At 40.1% G+C, this 24,512-nt stretch overlaps 1 protein-coding gene across 12 annotated transcripts in view; it reads left to right on the top strand.

The window, feature by feature from the left end:
• Positions 1-23,711, top strand: part of LOC146976493 (muscleblind-like protein 1) — a 65,603-nt gene extending 41,892 nt beyond the window's left edge. For 2 of the 12 annotated variants that reach the window (XM_085796315.1, XM_085796314.1), the window contains exons 3-11: positions 4,082-4,252; positions 8,635-8,853; positions 11,966-12,205; positions 14,236-14,289; positions 15,143-15,293; positions 17,465-17,500; positions 18,271-18,362; positions 18,682-18,755; positions 19,980-23,711. In XM_085796315.1, the coding sequence (XP_085652441.1) occupies positions 4,082-4,252; positions 8,635-8,853; positions 11,966-12,205; positions 14,236-14,289; positions 15,143-15,293; positions 17,465-17,500; positions 18,271-18,362; positions 18,682-18,738 (1,020 nt within the window). In that variant the 3' untranslated portion in view covers positions 18,739-18,755; positions 19,980-23,711. The remainder of the gene's footprint in view (positions 1-4,081; positions 4,253-8,634; positions 8,854-11,965; positions 12,206-14,235; positions 14,290-15,142; positions 15,294-17,464; positions 17,501-18,270; positions 18,363-18,681; positions 18,756-19,979) is intronic. The other 10 variants (XM_085796322.1, XM_085796320.1, XM_085796319.1 and 7 more) reach the window with 5 other exon arrangements.
• The last annotated feature ends 801 nt before the right edge of the window (positions 23,712-24,512 follow it).

The following is a 24,512-nucleotide window of genomic DNA, read 5'->3' as shown; positions in this document are numbered from 1 at the left end:
AGAGTCAGGTTGAGTGATGTCTGGTAGTCGCACCACTCTAGCCACAGGGAGAACTGCTTTGCTCAGACACGCTCACCATTAACCTGTACTGACGTTGTTTAGACAGTGGGGAAAATAGCAGTGAAAGGAGGCAGGAGAGAAGCCAGGACATTAGCATCGCAGGCAGTGATCAACAGGGACTTCAGACTCACGCAGCACTGAACTGTTCAGACAATAACAACGCAGCTACAGGTAATTGCACCACTGGTGAAAGCAGAGGTATGGGTGAAGACACTGACCTTTCTGACTGCAGCTGATAAAATGCACAGAGGTGAATCCTCATTACTACAGGAATAATTGTTCTGATTTAACCTTGATATTAGTGCTACAGTATATCCACACGATATGTTCATGGCAGAGTCAGTCTCCACAGAGATAAATAACCTACAGTGTGTCCGTCAAAAACACAAGGCGATACACATCCAAAGTTTTCCAGATCAGATTACACTGCTTTATAAGTGATTCTGGACCAATCTTTAATACTGTGTCTTTGCACAGCTCCAACGCATTGAGCAGGCGGATAATCACATTAAAGCCAATGACCTTGCCCTTTAGAAGATTAGAGGAACATAACTATCATAGTAAAAACATTCCACGACAAAGCTCCTTTGATCCATCACAATGTTTTCTTTCCTTTCTTCCAGGTCTTCTCTAAATTCCCTTCAGATATGCTGAAATTTAAGATTTCAAGACTAAGAAAATTCATGTTTTGGGATTTTTCTTTTTGATAGTTCATGAGAGAAGAAACTTCTTGCAATGTGTCTACAAAGTGCTAATAGTTTGGCACTTATCAATTGCATTTAAGGCACACAACTAAAAAAAAACAAGAAAAAGGTTTTTCAAGTTTTTCTAACAAAACAAAATGAGAAAATGATGAAACACTGTGACCAACTTCCCACATTTGGTACAGTACAGAAAAGTGCTCTACTTGCTAAAATGGGAATTAATGTGGCCACTTACATAACAACTACAACAATGTTTTCTTACCAGTCCTTTGGCTTTCTTCTCAAAATGTTAGATTATTTTGCCACTTATGTATTTATTTATAATTTGTAGTTATTTATCTTTATCATTATTCCCAGTATACCACTGTCATAGCAACATATTGATGGAATGATGAAGTGTTTATGGTGTCCACTGAAAGTTAATGTAGAGAATGTTCTCAATGAATGTTTGGAGGATTTTATTCTATATTGTCATAATTAATCACACACAAACACGCACACACGCACGCACGCACGCACGCACACACGCACACACGCACGCACACACACACACACACACAACTGGAGTTGACATGTTCGTGTCTACTCCCCCGGAGGGAATGTGCCCTGAAAATCAAGAGACATTAACCAATTAGTGCTGATCAATAGTCGCTGCCACACGGGGATGAGCCGTACTAGGGGCACTGTTAATGCGTGCCTCTAGGCCAATCAGCAGAGTGGGAATACTATTCCTCTCAGCCAATGAAAATGCTGGAAGAACTATTAACATGCTGCTGCTCTCCAATGCAAAGTGCCTCTCCTGCTGTTGCTAGGCAGAACGGCCTGCGTGAGGAAATAAAATAGGGAGCAATGGAGAGACAGAGCGAGATGAGGTGATGAAAGAGGAAGAGTGGAAGAGTGTTAGGTTGCGAAAGCAGGTGTCATAGTGGGCCGCAGTGGGTAGCAGGTAATCTCACCGAGATAAGCAGTAGCATGACAGCTAACCTTTAATTCCCCATGGGAGGTGGTAGTGTTGAGTTGTTGCAGGGTTGGTCTCCCTGTCCCTTGGAAGTAGATTTGTATGAAGGAGAAATGGGAAGAGATGGCCAGAGGATGCATCTTGATGATTGTGGTGCGAGAAGAAGAAAGAATGAAACCGACAACCGAGAGTATTACTTCTGTTTTGCACATTCTGCACATACACATGAACATGTTCACATACATGGGATCACAGCAGCACCGCTGCATCTGCACTGCTCTGTATTCATGATAAGGAGAGCAAATATCAGCATGGGGCTCAGAAAAAGAAGGAAGGAATGAAGGAGAAAGGGGGAGTAAAAGTCTAAGATATTACACCTATTCGGGGGAGTGTTCAGTGGAGCAGGCATTATGAGAGTGTAAATTACATTCCCTCCTTCTCCCCTTGGGCTGCCGGCTGTTGGATGAATATAATCACCCACAGTAGCAAGCACCCAGACACCCATCTCACTGTCTAAAGACATAGGCAGAATATTAGATCTAGTGCCATGATGTGTCCATGTTTATTGTCACTGTAGTCTCCAGCCGTGTATCGATCCTGGATCAGTTCTCCAGCTGGTCTTTTTCGAAATGATGTAAAATATTGACACATAACTCATTTATCTCAATTGGGGGAGATCAATAGTGATTCACCGAGCCTTGTAAAACATCCGGCTTCAAGTGGCGCAGCTTCTGAGGTGGTAGGACAGAGGAGAGCGCGACTCCTTCCTAACTGAAATTGCCAAAACAATTCCCTCTTTGGTTAGAGCAAGAGTGCAGCAGCAGTTCGAGGAGCAGGTAAAAGGTTTTCTCCTCCTTTTCTCTCTCCTTTCATTTCCTGTTCCTGTCCAACTGTTATACAAAGAGATAATTTCTTGTCCCTTTTCACCTTAAGCCTCTTTTCCTTGTAATGTTATTGGTCTTTAAATGTACTCAGACTGACAGCTCTTTGAGGTAGAGGAATTTAGCTGAAACAATTGCTCTGTTCATTGATTTGTTGACAGTACAGTGGCATGGCGGTGAAGTGGTTAATAGTTTTGCCACACAACAAGAAGGTTCTGGGTTAGATTCCTGGTTCTGGGACTCGTCTGTGTGGTGTTTCCCCCTGTGTCTGTACCTCACTAGGTTGATTGGTGACTCCAAATGTCCTGTAGGTGTGAATGTCAGGGTGTGAAGTTGTCTGTCTCTGTTTATGTCAGCCTGTATTGTAATTGTAATTTGAAAATGGATGGAAAGAGTATGTAAGTACAAATACTCACAGTGCACAGTACAAAATAAGTGAATTAATAGGTATTCTGAGTAAAAATTATTATGTTAGATTTTAAAATGGGGAGGGGTTAAAACTGTTGTATGACCATCTAACAGACCTACTGTCCTGTACGTATGTGGGTTGATTTTCAGTGTGTAAACACCACTCCCAGGTGAGAACCGCACCGAAAGCAACCAATAAATTCCTGTCAAGCCGGTGCATTCAACTGATAATTACAACACCACAGTGGGTGTCCGAAGACTTTATGTTGCAATATTAAGCAACATAAATCAAATAGCTGCCACTTCTTGTAGAATTAACAACCTGATAAAGCAGCAGAAAATGCAGAGATGCATAAACAACTTGAAGCCGCTGCAGTGGTTGCAGCTCACAAACACAGACAAAATGCTACGTTTCCAGGCAACAAAGTAGTTGTTGATGCTGTGCAGTGAGTTACAACAATCAGCTGTCTGAACGTCACTCAGTCTTAAGGTCTTCAACCGTCTGCTCTACATTCAGCCTCACTGTCGGTTCACTGTCAAAGCAAAATATAAGCAACCCACTCAAGTACTCCATAAGTAATGGATAATAGATAAATATTGATCCCAACCATGGTGAACAATGAAGAGTTAATACTAAATAAGTATAAAGAGAGCAGACTATCCATATCCTCATTCAGACAGTGATGTCTCTTATTTCACTGTGTGTATTCCAATCTGTTAGCAGAGGCAGATAGACAACTAATCCTCTTTATCTTTGCTCTTGAAGCTAATTTGTCTCTCGATGGGACCTTGAGAAAACAAAGGTAGGTAGCGAGCGTGCAGCTCAGGTCGCAAAAGGGGAAAAGCAAGCCGAACTGATCGTTCTTCTTTACGACAAACCCAGATGTCAGGGATGTTAGGTCAGCGGCTGCTAAATGAGAGGGCAGCAGCTTGGGTTAAGGCTCATTACTTCTTTACATTAGGAAGCACTATTCTAATTCGCCTCTTTCCATGATTGTACCCGCCCTTATCCCTCCTTCTTTTCTCTGCTGTCCTCCTCATCTCCTCCTCCTCCTCTCTCACTGCAACAGGGCCGCTGCTCCAGGGAGAACTGTAAGTACCTGCATCCTCCTCCACACCTAAAGACGCAGCTGGAGATCAATGGAAGGAACAACCTCATCCAGCAGAAAAACATGGCAATGCTGGCCCAGCAGATGCAGCTTGCTAATGCCATGATGCCTGGCACACAGCTACAGCCAGTGGTGAGAGGACACATATGCAAATGCAACTATACATACTATATATCTGTGGTTGGATATTTAATTCCCACACACTGAGATTTAAATACATCACAAGTGTGCAGGACCTTGTCGTCCATATAAATGATAACTAAGTAAGTTTGATTTGTTACGATTATTAGACACAAGCGTGGATTTGTTGGTTCCCTGAAAATGTAACCACATACACTTCAACGTAACTTAAAGAAAAAGTAATATATGATTATAAAATATAATTGTCAGACCACATTCTCACAGGACTTATTTTAGTCCAGCCACCAACTAATAAAATAAAACCAAAGTTGTAATAAACTGTGGTTGTCTTTTAAAATGAAACCTGTTACTGCGGGTATATTCAGATTATTTGGATTAAAAATGGATTTTCACAATATGCAGCAAAGTACATGATAAAAGGTACAAGGCAATAAAATGAAATCAGTCCTATCCACAGAAGAGATGAATCAGCAAAAACTTTCTATTTTAGGATTTATTTTATGACATTTTAGCAAGAAGAGATTGATTCTTGAACTCATAAGGACTTCAGAAGAACTCTGAAGAAGTTGTGCCATCGCAGACAATCATGCGTGCAATCATCATGATCAGCACTCGGCCAGTTGCTGCTCTGCTGATGGTTACCACTCTACCTGTTTTTTTTAATTTCAAATTAACTTCAGCCAAGACAAAATAATGAGTTTCCTAATTGTGTCTGATGCACCAGATGAGCTGGATGAGACGTAACAAAGTCTCAGTCTTGACCTTAAAAACAGTAGCTTCACAAACACAATCTTAACTGATGATTCTCTCATGATAACCTTTTCCTTCTCAGTGGAGCAAACTACAGCAGCAACTGATAGCCACTCCAGAAGTCCAGAAAGTTTAATTAGTTATTCACTTTAATTTTTTCATGCCAACCTGGGTTAAATAATCAACATTTGGAGAAGAGGGCTCAGAATTGAATTACTACTCATGGTGTGGGAGTTATTTTATTCAACACAGTGAAATAAAGTATCATGTTGTTATTGTACAGTTATTAACAGAGCCACGTGCACATGCGCTAAATTACCTCAGTTATCTGACTACGCTGCTTGCTGCAAGGACCCTCAAGGTGACGGCCGGGGGCTCAGTCTTACAGTTCAAATGAATCCTTCCCTGTCCTGTCCATGAGACCTGTCAGTCACACTTGAAGTCATTCCTACAGTATGTCTTTGCCGCTGTCCCTTCATGTTTATGCGAGAGCAGTGTCATGAATTTGTCCCGCGCTATTCAGAAGAGCTTCAGATGCTGCATGCTTGGACACACACACTGTATGTGCACACTTGGCCTATCACCCTCATCTGGGGGGGTGAGAGGGGCTGTGTCGAGAAGCCCATTTAAAGGAACAGAGAAAATCATGAAAGGGTTTAAAGAAGCAATAGATCTCCTTGGGACTGCAAAGCTCTCCCTTTCTGTTTGTGTCATGGAGAGAGAGAAAGTAAGGAGGAAGAGGAGGAAGTAAGACAGGCTGACAGAGAAGGACACAGCAGAGGAAGAAAAGGGAGGACTGAGTGAGGCAGGAAGAGATAAATGGACAGAGAAGAGAAAGATGGATAAAGTGAGGAAGATAGGACGTCAGGAATAAGGAGAGACGGCTTTAGACCTGCACTACAAAGAAGAGTTAAGAATACAGAGCCGTGTTGTGTGCTGGGGGAACAAAGGGTAAGACTGAGTGCTAGCCTTTCCAGGAATCAGGCTTTCTTCCTCCATCCCTCCCCTGTGTCTTTAGCTTAGTTTCCTGCCCCCATCTTCAGTATCTCCACCACATTTCATCCACTGCTCTCCCACTTTTTTGTGTGTCTTTACCTCCCCTCCATCCTCCAAGTGCGTAGGAGAGTGCTTTCATTTCACGCATGGAACTGTGCAGAGGTTGAAGTAATTAGGGTCCATTACAGCTGGCTGTGAATGATGGTGCTCATGATGCTTTTTATTACAGACTCATAGTAATATCTATCTACAGCACTCACTCACTCACTCACTCACTCACTCACTCACTCACTCACTCACTCACTCACTCACTCACTCACTCACTCACTCACTCACTCACTCACTCACTCACTCACTCACTCACTCACTCACTCACTCACTCACTCACTCTCTCTCGTGGTGTCTGTAATTACATGTAGTTCCGTGTTTCGGCCGGGGGTCAAGTGTTGGTAGTCTAGTCCTGAAAAGTGGTTTCAATCATAACAAACAGAGCTGTAGCTGATAGCAATTCAATAATATTGAATTCAGATTTCTTCACAGTGGGTTAATTTGATGGATAAACAACAGAAATCTGGAACACATTTTATTTTATTAAAAGTTTTTTAGAGGCTTTTATTAATGTTAAAATAAAACACATTAAAATCGTTTCTAAAAATGAAATAACACAGTCTCTGTAAAGTTAAATTACTAAGCACTAAACAGTTTTGTTGCCTCAGCCTTATTTGGTCTGGTATGACCAATGTTAGTATGATACCTAATGTTAGTAACATTTTCACTATTAGTATAAATATATATTATACATTCTATTTGTTCCTGTTGCTGTTTCTTTCCCTTATAATTTTTTTTAACTTTTATTTTCCATATTTTATTTGTCTAATTATTAACATTTGTAGACCTGAATAATCAAATTTGCATCCTTACAAAATACACTGTGAATTACATTGTTTTATATTTTACATCAATGTGTTATAAAGTAAATAGTAAATATTAAAGATATTCCAGTGAAAGAGAAAACGTGAACAAGCCTGGTACATATAAAAATGAGCAGCAAAACAAGGTTTATTATATAACTTATGTACAAGACTGGAGCAGTGTAGCATTTTAAGTATTGATTGCATGATGTTTTCAAGTTTGGCATCAGATAAAATAAATAAATAACATGACCCAGAATGACACTGAAATACTGCCCTAAGTCATCACATTGGTTTTGATCTTTCTAAATGTATTTAGTTCTTTGAAAGCAACTGGAGTAGTTTTCCCTACACATCTTAGTATTAGGTTGTTACATAAAATTTTGATGTGGAAGGTTTTCTTTCATCTGGAATCTTAAAATCAAGCTTTTAATTGAGTTGTATATGTAAAGCATTTCAAAATATTTGGATTCAGAATGAATTAAAGGGGAACTCTTTGCAACCAATAGGTTGTCTAAGAAAAAAACAACACTGTTGTGATACAAATTGCTGACAGGAAGCATGCAGGGAGTGATCTTGTTTTATTTCTGCTACTGTGTAAATATGCTCAAACCCATATAATTGTTGCGACTGTGATTTATAGCAAGAGTTAGCTTGGTCTTATGATTATTGGAAACGATTCAATGTCAAGTAAAGAGACATCATAGAAAATGCTTTTAACAAGGTCACAAACTTTTTGCAGGATGACATCACCGCATAGTTAAACCTCATGACTGTGAGTCTTTCTCAATGACATCATACTTATCTTATCCCAACCTTGAGCTATGAATGTCTGGAGCTGATGTCTGAGCACCTTGAGAGAGGCAAATCAACCTCTCCGGAGCATCTTGTGATAGGACATAACTCTTCAAACATCCCAGAGAGCAGCAGTGGAAGGATTAGAAAGCCCTCACCACTATTCCTGACTTTTCTGAGTCATCCCAGTGCAGCGATGAGGTTTTGGGAGGAATGTAGATGTCCAACTCTGACTGCTGCTGTTCTATTACTCACTGTGTCGTGTTGGCAGAGGCTCAAGAGACAATCCTCAGACTGGGGCTGAGGTCAGGAACGTGCAGGGGGAAGTTTTGTAGTGTGCTATGTCAGCTAGCTATACTCTTTAGACTCCCTCTTGGAGAATGTGGAGAAAAGCCTTTTCCCCTTCCAACAGCAGAACAACACGTACATTGTGGTATAGTGTGGCCCCAGCTCCCCCACTCGCATGCACACACAGCTTGACGTCCCTCATCCTTATTACTCTTGTCCTTATGATCTCTGGTGTATGAAGTGTGATTCCATCTGATCCATGTAGGGGGTAGCTGACACCACATACAAAGCCTAGGCCTTCTCTTTGTGTCAGAGCAAATGAAAGACAAGCAGCCATCAAACGAGGCACATTGTTTTTCCTCAGATATAAGCCCATTAATGGTCTATTTTTGCCACCTTCTTTCTCTCCACATCCACCACCACACTTCCTATTCTCAGCTTGGTTTTTGATAATTGCATACACATCTCTTATTTCACCCTCTACTGTCATACTGTTACTGCTGTGGGAGTCAGCAGGGATGGCGTTATACTTATTGGCAGATGTAATTAAATATTATTTTTTGTTTAAATAAATATAGACTGTGAGAATGATTTTCAATCATGAATAACTGTCTCATTTCCATGTGTCCACAGCCCATGTTTTCAGTCACACCCAGCCTTGCAACCAATGCCAATGCTGCTGCAGCAGCGGCCGCTGCGTTTAACCCCTACCTTGGCCCGGTGTCGCCCGGCCTGATGCCTGCTGACATTTTGCAAAGCGCCCCTGTACTGGTCACCAGCAACCCCAGTGTCCCTGTACCTGCTGCTGCTGCTGCCGCTGCACAGAAACTCATGAGGACAGACAGACTGGAGGTGAGAAACGCATGCACACTGACGAACACATTAGCAGGGATAAATGGGGAAAATATGACCGCATAAGCACATACACACACACACACCACTGATCACACAGTTGAGAGGATTTGCATAATTATTTCGTCACTTTCATATCAGTCACAGATAAAAAGACAGATTAACAAAAGTCTAGTAAACAGTGCACCCGGTGCCTTTTATACAAACAGATTGGGCTTTGAAATGTGGGCTGTGCTTACTGTATATGAATATTAAAGGCATGGACTGGAAAGTCCTGCTTAAACAGTTGATGTTTGTAGACTTTAATTATGTATCTGGTACACAGTTTCTTTTACAGTAACTATATCCCATTACCATAATACAGTCATTACCCAGACTTAAGTAAAGAGAAAGAGACGTTAATGAGAGTATCTCTCCACAAACATTAGTGCTGTCGATGCTGCATCCCATCAACAGGCGGGAGACAACATTGTCTGGCACAACCTCAAGTTATACTGTACTGGGGTGTAATTTTCAGAAAAATCTTTAATTCTTCTATGAAAGCAATCAGTCATGAAACCTGATGAGCGCTGTTCTTCTAGCTGTTTTCAGATAATCATTAATTGGACAGTAAGTCAATCTCATCCATTATGTAGCCCCACCCGGGGAACACTCGCAGCAGAATAATGGGGAAATCGTTGGAGGCAGGCAGGAGGCGTGCAAGAACGTTCGGAAGGTTACATTTAAAATGTAACGTTGGGTTGCTGGGTAATTAATGGAGGTGAGGCTGAGGAAGTCTCTAGGCCCGATTAATGAGTGGACGACATGCAGAGTAAGAGAACAGGCCGATCAGGGAAAAAAAAAGATCAGGGAATCAATTTGCAGGTTATCAAGGGGAGGGGCCGGGGCAAACAGAGACAAAGACAACAGAGACAAAGGACAGACGGGTGTCTGAATTTCACAGAGGAGGAATCGTGACTTGTGAGAAACTGTACGTTCGGAAAATTGGAGGCAAGAAGTTGTAGTTAACAGAGGAACATGCAGGTCTTGATGCAGACCGATGACTGAGGGGATTGCCTGGCAAAGGATTGATTGCATTCTGCACCAAAGTCCAGTAAACAAACAGATATGAAATATTTATTTGCCAAATGCGGTAATTGGCATTGGAGGCAAAATCTGCTCATTTTCTGAGTTTTTCCCTTCTAGATATTTGGGTGCAGTGGTCAACGCTGCTTGTGCTCAGCCCTGTGTGTGTGTGTGTGTGTGTGTGTGTGAGGCAGCTTGATTGGGAGATTTCACATCCTAGCCTCATTTATCAGGAACTAGGTTTGCTAAAAATATCTTAGAGAGAAAAAGGCCAGCCATATTTTAGTTTCTAGTGTGTAGTTCAAAATAAACATAGCTGGAATTCTGTGGACTGACACACATAGCAGTCGGAAGATATGTTACAGACCGTTTCCTTGAGGCTGGGAGAAATTCCTATTTTAGAAGACAATCCTCCAGACTGTTTTCCTGAGAAATATTTTCCAGCAGTCTCTCTGTCTCTATCTTGTACGAGCCATACTGCAGCATTTGCAGCATGCATAAAATCATATGTTGCTTACCTGAAACCATGGTGATGTAAATGGCCCAGAGGGACAGTTACCATGGGGACAGAAATATGATTAACAGGCCATTTATTTGTTTGTCCAACTCAAACTTCTTTGGGGTCTGCTCTGTCTGAATTCATGATTAGCCACTGTTCAGAGAAACACACCAGGATGAGAGAACATCACACATACTCACCTCTCTTTACTCTTTTTTTTTTTTTTTTTTTTTACTTTGCCAACACTCATTTGATCCCCAAAGACTCTTACTCTGTCTCATTGATCCTCAACTCTCTCTGTCCTTTAGTCTTTATTCATCAGCCACTCTTACATTCTCCTCTCTCTCCCTTGTTTCCTCCCTCCCTCCCTCCCTCTCTCACCAGCCTCTCCAACATCTGCCTGACAACAAGGCAGTCTTTTTTTTTTTTTTTTTTTTTTAATAAGACCAGTAGCAACACTGGTGATCGTAGCAGCGGTGGGGGAATTAATCTGTGTGTGTGTGTGTGTGTGTGACGTGTAGGCGTGCATTTGTATGTGAATGTGTGAGTGCGTGAGGGACGTGAAGGAGAGGTGCGTAGCAGAAAGAAGACACCACCCTGTCTGTCGCTTACGCAAATCAGTGATTGTGGATGATGAGCTGTCATGACAGGAGACAGAGCAGGGTCAGTTGGTGGACAACTGCGCTGGTGGCCTTTCGTCTGGTGGCCGGTCCACCACAAATCAAATCCTTTATGTATGCAGACGGCGAGACTGGTAAACAGACATTTTGTAAATGTTTTTTTTTTTTCCTTTCATAATAACTGATAGATCGATACAACATACCATGAAATTAGATTTCATCGGGTGTAGGGTAGGGCAGACTCAAATGCAGATCTTAAGTTATTGCACAGTGCTTTAAGAGTCAAAATTTAATTCTGTAAAAAAAGAAATGCTGCCTTATAAATTGCATATGCACCCACCTTGTGTGTCCGTGTGTCTCTGTCAGTCTGTATGTGTGCGTGTGTGTGTGTGTGAGAGATATTTTGTGTGGGCTGCTGATTATGCTGATTGTGTCAGCTACAGCCTCCCTTGGGGGTAACCAGACTCATATTTCCCAGGAGCCTCATTGAGCTCCCACATTCAGGCTGAGGTAATGGCTTTCCCAACTGTTCACGCAGGTGCTGCCCCCTTCTGTTTTCTATAGGAAAGAACATCAACGCAGCTGATTTGAATAATGGATAAAGTTGGTATGATTGATGAGTCTGTAAACGCTGCTTACGTTCTCTTCTGCTTATCAATCAACAGTAATGGCCAAACCTGTCATTAAGATTGGTTAGCTCTGTCTGGTAAAGTGATTGTCAAGTTCTGAAATGACTGCACAGATTGATTACTTCATCAAATGTGAAGTAAAGTGAACAGTAACTTCATAATGCGTGAGTGGGTCTGGTGTTTGTGTGCTTTTCTGTACACATTTACTCAAGTGTCTGCATTTCATGTTTATGATCATATCTGCAATGTCATGTAAACACAATAAAAATAAAGAGTTGGGATGTATGTTTGTGCTTCAGGTATGTCGGGAATACCAGCGGGGCAACTGTACACGTGGGGAGAACGACTGTCGCTTCGCCCATCCTTCGGATAGCACTATGATTGACACCAACGACAACACAGTCACTGTGTGTATGGACTACATAAAGGGCCGCTGCTCGAGGGAGAAGTGCAAGTACTTTCACCCTCCAGCTCACCTGCAGGCCAAGATCAAAGCCGCCCAACACCAAGTCAACCAGGCTGCGGCTGCTGCAGCCATGGTAGGTATCTGTCCACAGATTACACCACCAAGAGGGACGCAAGCAGAGGGACATCTAGAGCATCATGGCCTCCTGAGCCCAGCGCGGCCGGAGGAATTATTGTCATTAAAACAAATGTAACACAGAGTAGCTATTCCAAAAATCAAGGACAAGCCAGTCTTTTATGTGATGTGATGACCTAAAACAAATCAGATCCTTTAATGTTCATGTGGGCCAGATAAACATGAGAGGGGTAATTCTGTCTGGGTTTTGGGTACATACACTGAACTACAAACACTGATTCAGTCAACATCTTTCCACCTGTGCACACACACATATACTTCAGCCTCCACTGCTCCTGCTCTTCAGCTCTGACTCAATGTGCACTAAGAACATCCAGAGTCGATGTGTGCTTTATTAGCAGCAGGCTGTAGTGATCATGCTAGTACGTACGTGACTGAGCCTTCTGCTCCCCTCCTCCTGCTGCCCCTTGTTTTTGCTGCTTTGTTAGTTGTACACTATACTTTGCTGCTGTTCAAGGTCAGTAGCTACGTTAAATTGTTAACTGCCGTTCATCCTGATGCTGTTTCTGCAATGCAGTGATTTTTTTTTTCAATAAAAGGACACAATAAGGTTTTGCTGAGCCAAGTATAATAGATGGCATTATGCGGCAGGTAATCCAGAAAGGAGGGTAAGCTTGATTTCAGTCAACCCCTTCACCTTTACATTATTCAATATAGTCATAATTTGATCAGGTTTGCCTCCACATTTGAACATTACCAATACCTTTTAACCTTTCTTTTTTATGATGTTAATTATTTTAGTCTTAATTAGCTTAACAACATTTAAAATGAGAATTAGTGGTGGAAAAGCTCATTTGACAGTGTGGTCACAGCTTTGGATAAAATTATCGTAAGTAGTTTAAAAAAAAAAAAAAACTTTATGAGCACACATAAATCGTAGAATAACACGATTCTAGTATATTTAAAAGCACACACATTAGATGGATTAAATTGAGCTAACATGATCAATGTTAAACACCTCACTGATTTGTTATGTGCCTCTTTTAACCCCACCCCTATTTGTATAGCACAGATTCAAAGTGCTTACACAAAGGATATGAAACACATCAATAAAATTATATGGCAAACTGTAAAGCCCGATAGATGAGATACAGTGAATATAATAAAACCGCATAATATACAGCACAAAATATAAAACCATTGCAAATTGTGCTGAGTAAAGCTGTGTTTTATTTGATATCTGTATAAAAGCACTGCTCACAGTTTAGGAGCCATGACAACCAATGCACATTCACAGGTAGAAAATCTAGACATTTTCTGCTGAACTACTTAATGTTTGTTTTGGCAGGCCAAACTTAAGTTATAAATGATTAATAAAGTTTTGGAACACATTATTGAAGCACTAAATAAAGAAATAATGCTTTCGAATACACCAGTTTGCTCTTTAGGTTGTTCATGGTTGGTATCTATTTAAATTGTTCCAATTTAACAACATTAATCTGTAATTAGCACTTAAGGACATTGTATCTATGTGTGAAACATAATGTGAATGTTTGAATCTGTTCAGATAGCCAGGTCATAGAAGACTGTAACCCAGTGTCTAGAGCAGGAGTGAGGTTTATATTACAGGGTAGCTTTATTTCTAAACAGTGATATAGAATAATTTCCTTCCATTTGAATTCAATTAATCTGCTTAATCCTCCTTTCTGGACCAGAATACCATTTAACTCAAAGTTGTAGCGCAAGAAACAGAATTTGCAATTTACAATAAATTATGTGAAGGGCCAAACTTCTTTTCAGTAACCCTACAGCCATTAATGTGCATGCCCTAGTCTTGTTATTGTTGTATATTGCATTTCAATGATTTGTTTTTTTATTTGTTTGTTTGTTTGTTTTTTTGTTTGTTTTTTCTCACCAACCCACACTGCACTGCTGCCCCCATGATGCACCTCCGCTTGCTGGTTTATGTTAATGCGCTTGAACCCCATTGGCCCATTGCCATCATGTGCTCGCTGCCTGCTAATTAAGACTCAGTCGGCTGTCAAATCACTGAAGCGACCCCTCGACGCAACTTTTGACCTGGTACTTTGACCTTTCACCTTTTAGCTTGGCATGTAGCTATGAGTTAGTAGATATGCTCTTGTAGTTCTCAAATACAGTAGATTCTTAATGATGTGAATAGAGGAAACACTGAGGGGTGATGAACTGATCACAGCCATAAGTTGTGCAACATTAAAAAAAAAAAAAAGAGATCATTTTGAATATTAATTTTAAGCATCAGTGACCAGGACTTGAATAGGAAACCCTCCACAATTTCCGCTGTCAATGGTCAGTTCATCACCTTCAGTGGATATCAAAAGCAATTAATTGGTGGCATGACGATATAGTATTTTAGAGTCTTTAAAGTATCTTTGCATGATTTTGTCACTTCCCATAATGCATGTGTGATTGTTTAAGAGGTGTCATGAGAGTCTTAACATGGCTTATAGTGTACTATTATCATGGAGTTGGCAGTGCAGCTTTCCCTAACTACATCATTTCTGTTGACGGTCCAACAATCAATACAATAACTTTTATCAAATCTGTCATTATAGCTCTTTTTACAGAAACATCTAGTCATGACTTAGCCAGCGAAATGATATTTTCTACTGTATGTAAAATCATGAGGTTGATAACTTTGTGCTGAGGATTGTGTTTTGTTGTCGCTAGCGAGAGAGATGTCACAGTTTTGTCAGCTAGCACCACAGTCCTGTCTTGCTCTGACAGAGGTAGTGTAGTCCACTGCTTGCTTGCCGATGTTTTTAATTAATAGCTGTTTGAAAGAGCAACTTTATCCTCTAATGAAATTCTTTCTTCTCTCTGTCCTGAATGTCACTGCTATCATCCTTTTTCCCTCACTTCCCACCCCTTTATTTTGGTGTTGTCCCCTCATCAGGGGCTCCCTCCCGTCTTGCCTCCTTTACCAAAGAGACCTGCACTTGAAAAAGCCAACGGTGCCACCACGATGTTCAATGCTGGCGTATTCCAGTACCAACAGGCCCTGGCCAACATGCAGTTTCAGCAGCAGGCTGCCTTCATACCATCAGGTAAGGCCTGACCTTTCCTTAACCCATGTTTGTGGAAGTCACTCCATCATGATTTGCCATCAGATCACATGTAGATTCTCATTAAACTTATAAATTATGTTTTTGCATCAGCTGTGAATGGCTGGATGACTGTGTGAGTTCATTGTTGCTGACATAATGGAAACACATGCATGGACTTACGGTAATCGCACATGTGTGGACAGCATGGTCGTCAGGCTTGTTTTTTAGGACACTGTGACAACTTAACTCTGTTGAAAGCATTGACTCAAACACACCATAAACAAGAACGTATTTGCTTTTACATATACAAGGGTTTTTCAGGACCCAAATACTGACGCGAGTCGCAAAATGTTCAAAGAACAAAATTGATTTATGGAGAGAGAGCAAACACAAAAACAGCTAAAAGAGACTGGAATGTCCCAGGTCAAACTCGAGTCCAAAAGAGAGATGCAGAAAAAACAAAGAATAATTCAACAGAAAACCAGCAGGGACATAGGGAACGAACCCAGAGAGCTCAAACTCAACAGCAAAAACCACTAATTTACACAGAAAACTAAATCAGAGCTACAAACGCAGCCAGATTACAGGAAACTGGTACAGACGAACCAACAGTGATTAAGGGGAAACACAGAGGCTGAGTACACCAGGGAGATGTGAGACACAGGTGAGACACATCAGGTAATCACATGTGGGAACCCACAGAAGGAACATTTTCAAAATGAAACAGAAACATGAGCTGAAACTGAGTAAACACAAACTACTAATTTCACCTTTCTTCTGCTGCCTCATTTTTGATGATCTGTTTTGGCTTCTTACTCCAAACCTATCCAAAAAACATTGCAGAGGGGCTCCCTTCATGTTTTGTCAGTCATAACCAGTGTCTGCAGAGCTTCCTGTCTGACGCTGCGTCCAGCTGAGAAAGACAGGGCATCCTGACAGGCAAACCCACAGCAAAGCATTGTGGACCTTTTTTTTAAAAATTGTGAGCACAGAGTAAAAACATGAACCAGAAGATCGATTAACATTTTCATCAACCTTTATTTAACCAGGCGAGCAAATTAAGAACGAAATTCTTATTCTTATAAGTGCAGCCTGAAGGGGAAGGGGGAGGGGAGTGCTAAAAGTGAAAACAAGGTTAATAAATTACACAGAAAAATTCAATATACAATACAATACAATACAATACAATAAAACGTTAATCAATAGGGCATGACAAGAGGCCTATTAGCAAGTGCAGGAGTCGGCTGTGCTTTGTAGTAGATTTTGTTTGAAAACAGAGAGAGACGTGAGGACAGAAAGTTTAAGGGTGTTTTGTAGGGTGTTCCAGTCAAAGGCTGCAGCGAACCGAAAGGCACTGCGTCCGAAGACGGTGCGGACTTTGGGGATGGAGAGGTTGATGAATGCACTGGACCTTAGATTACTTTTCTTCCCTTCTCATCTGGATTTTGGCATCTGGACAGTGCAGTTTAGAGAGGTTTTATTGAGTGAAGTAAAGCTGTAAAATGAGGGAACAAATCAGGAAGTTAAAAAGTGAGAGAACCTGTAATATACAGCATATACAACACACACACACACACACACAGACAGTTTATTTGAACCACTCTGCTCTGGCCGCTGCGTAGTCATCTTACACTGTGTCCCATATTCTCATCTGACAGCCTAAGAATAGCCTGCCATCGATTCCCGTCTGTGAGAGATTCGGATACTCAGATCCTCATATGTCCCACGCTATTGGACTGTCAGGTCACTGCAACACCACACTTTGAGGATTTTGAAAGGAGGCCACTGAGAACTACCAGTGTGCAAACAGCTGCTGACAGGAAAATGGGACCACTGGCAGCGTTTAATTTGCCCCTCCATTTAATGGAGCAGTCAAACTGTAAACTGGGGCTGGACATGCAGATTATAATGTCTCTCCCCACTCAAAGCTCTCGTGCATATGCCTCCTTTGCTGTGCTGTATGCGTGGTGACAGTGACTGTGATGTGTGTAACGCAATGATTAATTTCTGTATTTATCTGTATTCAATTGTGTTACATTTTCCAAGGTTTAACATAATCAGAGCACTGTTTGATCCATAATTGTTTGACTTTATAACACTTGTAATGGGTTTTCTTGATTTTCTTCTCCTCCCTATTCACTCCACTCCCTGTTGCAATGCATGATGGGCAGGCTCGATATTGTGCATGACACCTGCAACAAGTGTTGGTAGGTGCCAGCTTTCCTTACTGATGATCTCTGAGCCCATTATTAGTCACTCATGTTTCATTCAGCTCACCACATAATGTGACCACATTCTCCATTTTGTGAATTCCTACTTTGACATTAACCCAAAATGGCACATGCAATCTCTTTTCAGTATAATTGACAGGATAGCTGAATTAAAGTATAAAAATGCAAATTTTGATTTTGAACTCAACTGTGTGATTTCAATTGGGAGCTATGTGTTTTATTATACTCTGCAATACATCTTTGTGGTATGGAATGTACCTCTTCTTGCTCTGCCACAGGTCTGTCTGTCACCTAATGCTTGTTGCAGTTCAAACCCCCCTGACCCCTGCTTCATTATCCTTCCATCCTAAGCTCTCTAACCTCTGGAGCACCTCATTATACTGTCTGGCTATGAGTGGCATATAAACATGAGGAGTTATTATTAGTAGTGTAAGCAGGGGTAGAAGTTACATTTTTGAATTCTTTTAAAGTTGAGTATTCTTGCAATTTTTATGGAGGTACTGCCATATGAAATTATATTTTACTTCTTTAATTCGTCTGGTAGTTTTCGTGTTCATTTCACTCATGTTTCTCCCTGCCACAATCCCCCCACTCAAATTTGTTACAAAGGTCACAAAAAATTCAAAAAACTCATTTTTTCATGTTTAGAAGCGTTCCATAGACAGATGTAAAAGTGAAGTGCTAACATAAAAAAAACCCTTTTAATCTGCTCTGGTTCAACTGCCTGTGTGATCTTTCCCTCCAAGTACCCATGATGCACGGTGCTAATCCAGCCACTGTGTCTGCAGCCACCACATCTGCCACAAGTGTTCCCTTTGCAACCGCAACAGCCAATCAGGTTTGCTCCTCTCCTGTCTCCTCTCACTCTCTTTGACATCTATCAGCTCTGACTTCTGAGCATCTGCTCATTTGAATTCATTTGTTTTTTCTTGTTTTATTTTCTTTTTAATCTTCAGTGTGCCTCTTAATGAAAAATGCATGAGGCTCATCTCTGATCTGGGCAAACTATTCAGAGCACCCAATACTATGCTTATCTTTATTATCAATTTAGGTTGAAGTGGTGTTTGTCCTCATTTCAACTGATGTCTCTGTCTCCCTCCCTTGTCCCTCTTATCGCTGTCTGCCTTTTCCTTCTCTCTTTCCCCCCTCTCAATCAGATTCCAATAATATCTGCAGACCATCTGACTAGTCACAAGTATGTGACCCAGATGTAGGAGACTCAATCAGAACAGTATGTACTGCACCTCTTTTCAACATCTCACACACTGCACTCAGACCAGTACTGTCACGGCTACTTTCCCCCAAAACAGCTATGATACTGTTACATGAAGGAGCAGCATGTTTTACAGCTGGCATAGTTGTTTTTTGGGCCGTCGCTGTTTTTTTGTAAACAACTCTACTATCCATTTTATTAATGTAATAGAGCAAAATGTTATGTCTTTTTTATTTTCTTGATGACAGTTAAATTAGACCACTCTTCTGTCTGTAGGTAAATATGAAGCGGCCGCCGGTAGCTTAGCAAAGCATTAAAGACTAGAAACAGAACAAAACTGGTGGCTTGGTTCGCTCCTTAGATCTGCCTGCAGCTTAACAGCTTATTCATTAGTACATATCATTACATGTTTGTTTCTATACAAGGACCTGACTGTAAAAAAAAACATTTTTTGTTTATCTGCCTATCTCACAGTAACTACAAGACTCCAGAAACAGTAAATGCACACATTTCCCCAAATCATCTATCAAACTACTCTTTTCAGTGAGAGGCTGAAGCTCAGAATTTGAAGCCACCAGACAGCCATTTATTTTCAGGTTGCTCAATGTACAGTAACTTTTTTGGGGTCACGCACTGCCAGTGGTGAATCTGACCTCTTTGCTCCCCTAATTCCCTCCTGATGTGGCTGATGTTGCTTTATGTTCAGTGTGCGACTTGGCAAGTGCGAAATGGATAAAGAGTTGATTGCAGAAGTAAATGACTCATAAACGGTTGAAATCCAGCACAGGAATGTATTTATGTTTTTTAATGGCAGTGTTCAGTGCCAACGCAGGAAGTAATGAGCCCTGAGTTTTCCTCCAGACATGCAATTAACCACATGTTTGCCTCTTTACTAACTGTAACCATGACCTTTCCCTAACTGTAACCAAGGTTGTCCAAGTTGTTAGTTGTCCAATCAATCACAGTAACCATACATATCATAGTATAGGGCATATTATAGAAAACAAGCATTTGAAAAAAGTTAACAGTGGGCATAAAAGACAAACGGTAATTTTGTTTTTTGCAGAATTCTCCAGTATTGATGTGTGAAGGGTGGAAGCTCTAGTCTCTAATGTGAAATAAAGGCTCAGATTTCAAGACAATAAGAAGCTCAGGAGGCTCAGCTCAGCTCTTTTGTTTAACAATTTGTCCTCACTTTGTGACTCACAGGTAATATGCTGTGTCTCGTCAACTTATTTCCAGGTGGAATTGATGTGTGGTGCATGTCGAGTCCAAGATTACCGGTCACCCATCATGCCTGTAACATCAAGAGCAAAATGGAGAACCAAATCTCACCTGGTTTGGATTAAATCTGCATGTTAACATAGGAGGCACAGTTTGTTAGGATTGTTTTCATGTGTACTTCATGCACACTATTACACAACAACAGAAAAGAACATCATTTGCATTACAGACTGCCTTTCGCTCTGTAGAGGCAACTTACCTTTATTCACCGGACACACTTTGAATGTTAAAATGAGGTTAACGCGTGGAGCGGTCGTTAAAAAAAAAAAGAAATCGACTGCTGGATTGGTACGTCCATTGACCAAGAATCATGACTTATGTTGTTTCTTTGTTCATTGATTGTTGGTCTTTGACTTAAATGTGTTCATTTGTTTACACAAAGGCGCACCTTGTATTTCAGTTTGAGGTAAAAGAAACTAATAATCTGACTGAATCACATATGCATGCACAACGATTTTCTTTACGATTTTCTTTTGTTAAACCAGTGATAAGGGAAATTACATGGGTGCACTCAGAGGCAAAATAGCAACTGAATGTCTGTGAGGTGTCTTTCAAACCTTTGTAGCCTACCTTTCTATCTCTTAAGCACATGTCTTTAACCTTGCAGGCATCCCTGTAAAGTGCCATACATCTCAAAAATACATGGATGGTATTCAAGCAGTGTTACAAAGTATTAAACTCAACACTTCCCTTTAATACGTCTCTATTTTCTCCCTCGGACAGCATGTAGTGTCCAATGTCGTGACCTTTCATTACCTGTGATTCCAACTAGCACCACTGCTGATTAGATGACCCTCCCCAGACTGTCTGCTTTTCTCAAATCTTCTACTGAATGACTAGATTTTTAATTTTTCTTTTCTTAGATCTTATCGTTGATGTCAGTTGTTTAGACAGGAAATGACTGGATCTGTGCGGACACAGATCTCTCCATGTTCATTAAGTCTATTGACTCTAAAAGTCAGATGAGTTGTTTGTTTGTAGGGGGTCTCGGCCTGCGCGACAGACCAAAGACTCTCCCAATGATGGAGATAGCTTTCAAACAACAGGGTGGTCAGTTGGTATCCAAACTGCTGTGATACAGAAGTCAAAACCTTTAGGGCAACTGGTGATGGGCATGTGATTTGTATGACCTGACTTGTTTTTCATTTGTATTGGTTACACATATTTTAAGGCAGGTTGTAAAAGTATATTTAGTGTAGTGTATATATATAGTCTGACATGTTTAAGAATATTTGTTAAATACGTCTACCTGAGAAGAACTGTTTTCAGATAGTCAGCCAAAGTCTTTTTGTGTCACTGTTACTAGATATTGTGGGTAGACTAGTGGGGCGAGCCCAATGAAGGATCGGGTTGTTTAGAGTAGATCTCTAGAACTCTTTGTTTTTGTTGTGTTCTGGGTGTTCTTCAGGCATATATTTAATTGGTGGATAGTACAGGGAAAGTGGCAAGAATATAAACGATTGTATTACTCATCCAAAGCCTTAGAATGTACCATCGGGTCAGCACAATGCAACATGCCATTTTGAACCATCCAGATGCCTAATCCACGCCATATTAATTAACATACACACAGAGCACTATGTAATTGTCACTTTTTTTGTCAGTGTTTTCTTAACTTTCTTGTAGTTTTTCTTTAGACAAGGAGTGTTTTCCTTTATTTTGTTTGGATGATATTTTGATATTAGTTCGGATTTTTAATTTTGCTTATTATATTTATCTTTCTTATAATGAATATAAGGTTAAAAAAAAAAGTGTGTGTTTGTGTGTTCCTCATGCACAGTTTCCTGAAATTCCATGTAATGTTGATTTTAGTATGATTATGATTGTAAACTCAATATTTTCTACGTTATGCATATTGTTGAACTGTATGCATATTGTTCATTTCTCTAGTCTTTTTGTGTTCTTTGAACAAAGATGTTTTATATGAGTATCTAACAGTGATGAAACAATAGAACAGAGAGGCTGAGTTGTCACTGTGGCAACCGTTGCCGATAACCGAGTAATATTTTAATGATTGTAAGGTTTGTAACTAGTCATATAAGAAAAAAAAAGACTATTATAAAAAATCTAGTTCTTAGATGTTTAGAGTAAAGATGTTATTTTCTACTGTATCCATTTCAAATAGTAACTATTGTTTTAATATTTTTACTCTCCCTGGAAATTGGGCCATGTTGGAAAACAAGCTGCATATTTGATCACTTTTTCAGGGGCGTTGCTGGTGGGGTCAGGTGAACGTGGTGAGTAGGGAACTGAGTCTGCACACTCATCTCTTCCTCAGCCAACTGCAAACAACAAGGGTGGGGTGGGAAATCTTGAGGCGATAAAGGTGATAAAGGTTGACTTTTTTGCACTTCTGTACATAGTCAAAAAAGAGAGAATCATGTATATTGAGATCTTATTTTGAATAAAAAAAATTATGTCTATAATGACAAGGAATTTTGCTAGGATAACAAAAAAAAATCTTATGAAAGGCTGAACAAAATTGCTTGCATCAAAAGGGCACTGAGTTCTCACTCTCCTACCCGTTTCAGAAATGGCCAAGTGTTGCTCTTCTTTTTTGTCAGCAGCTTGTAGTTTGCCAGGTAACCTTCCGGAGGAGGCGTCCACTAGCCTCCAGCGTGAGGGCCTGACTGGGTTTGTCTGGTCCCCTAACCTGCCTGTACCGACAGGTCTGTGTGTCATGGCCACACCCTCCCAGGCCCAACCAATCACAACTCGTCCTGTCTCTTTACTTTACTCAGAGAAGAATGCATGTTAAAGGAAATACATATACAGTTTAAAAAAATCATGACACAGTAATACTGAATAAGAAAACATGTTACACAGAAAGATGTATTTACAGTATACAATATTCTATCAATGTAATGGAATAAAAAATATATAAAAATACAAAAATAGAATAGTGGTTTATTTAAAAAAAAGATTCCTGAAAATATACTCACTAAAGTTTCACCACTTGGAGAGTCAAAATACATGCAACACAGACACCATAGTTATAAGTATGTTCTTTATGTTAATGTAAGCTGTGCTTCTAGTAGATGAAACTGACCAAACAGGAATGTAGTTCAACATCAGGCAGAATTCAAGAATAATTTCAGATTGAAATCATTTTTAGCAGTTTGGTCATAAACTCGTTAGTTTGAAATTTTGTCCTGATCATCTTTGTCATCTCTCATCTTCTAAAAGCACGCATGCTTACGTTTATGATATAATGTAAACTGAACTTTTTTTCGTTTGTTGTTTGTTTTCTCTGCTTGTAGTGCTAATATGATGTATTCTGTCTTCTGCTGCAGTTTGTTTCTGCTTGTTTTACTGTCCCAGGCCCCCTGAAAGGATGTGTCATGTTTGCATACCAGCCACTGGTAGAGAAAACCACTGATTGCCACAGTCTAAAGCCATAAAATACAATCTCATCAAAATGAAATGTGTGTGAAGAAACCAGAAATGATACAGAGGTGGGAAATGGTGCCCTCCGAACCTGGTTTGAATGAGTTTGCTGGGGTTCTAATAACTACATCATGTAATAACCAAAGCCATGAATGTAATTGATGGAACCTGTGGTGTGCCATCTTTGATGGATAAGAAGTAAGAAGTAGGTTCCTGACACATTTTTTCATGCGGCCTGTATTGCTATATTGATTCTTGCTGTTATGAATAAAAAACATAATAAAAATTTACAAATGAACTGAAGTGGAATTTCCTGAAGATACATTATTTCATCTACAGGGGGACTGTATAAGGTTATATAAGCCTTTTAAGGCCTAGATTAACACTTAATGACTAGCAGACATTTTCATGAGTCACTGCAACTTGTTTATAAACATATAGAGCCAGCAGCCAGTGATTGAAGAAGATCTCCACTACTTAAGTAAATCCATCAATATAATAGTGTAAAAATATTCTATTTTTCTATTACAAGTAAAAGGCCATAGAATCAAAGTATGTGGCAGAACAATTTGTCTTTTCCTCTTATATATTACTGGATGACACAAAACATGACTGATGCAAAAATGCAGCTGTCCTACAAGGTAAGAAATAAAAGAGGTAAAAAAGAAATAAAATGACCATCTTCATTGAATCACTTACTATAGTTATAGTTAAACTTAGAGACTAGTAGTAACTCAAGGTCGAGGCCTACTTCTGATGCCTCCTGAAACCTTTAGTCCTGTCTTATCAGCAGCACCTAATGGTCTTCCTTGATTCTTCATGAGTTAAGATAGAAACTGTAAATTATACTCTTGAGTATTCATCCAAATTGACTTTATTTGATTTCTTTGATTGAATTTAGGGCAACTGATTAACTTCGATTGCTGTTAACACAGTGTTCCTGCAATCTCAATCAAAACACTTTTGTTTGTCTTGAAACCCAATCACTGTGCATTTGGAAAAATTGAGATAAATATCCTCATTTATATGTAAGAAGCAACAACAATCAGACCAAAGTATTACAGATGTATTTCCACTGCAGTCACTCAGTGACTCACATCTGGT

This window comes from Trachurus japonicus, chromosome 13, assembly GCF_045865225.1.
Source record: "Trachurus japonicus isolate A0001 chromosome 13, Traja_1.0".
NCBI lineage: Eukaryota > Metazoa > Chordata > Actinopteri > Carangiformes > Carangidae > Trachurus > Trachurus japonicus.
This window is presented reverse-complemented; position numbering and strand designations above follow the sequence as displayed.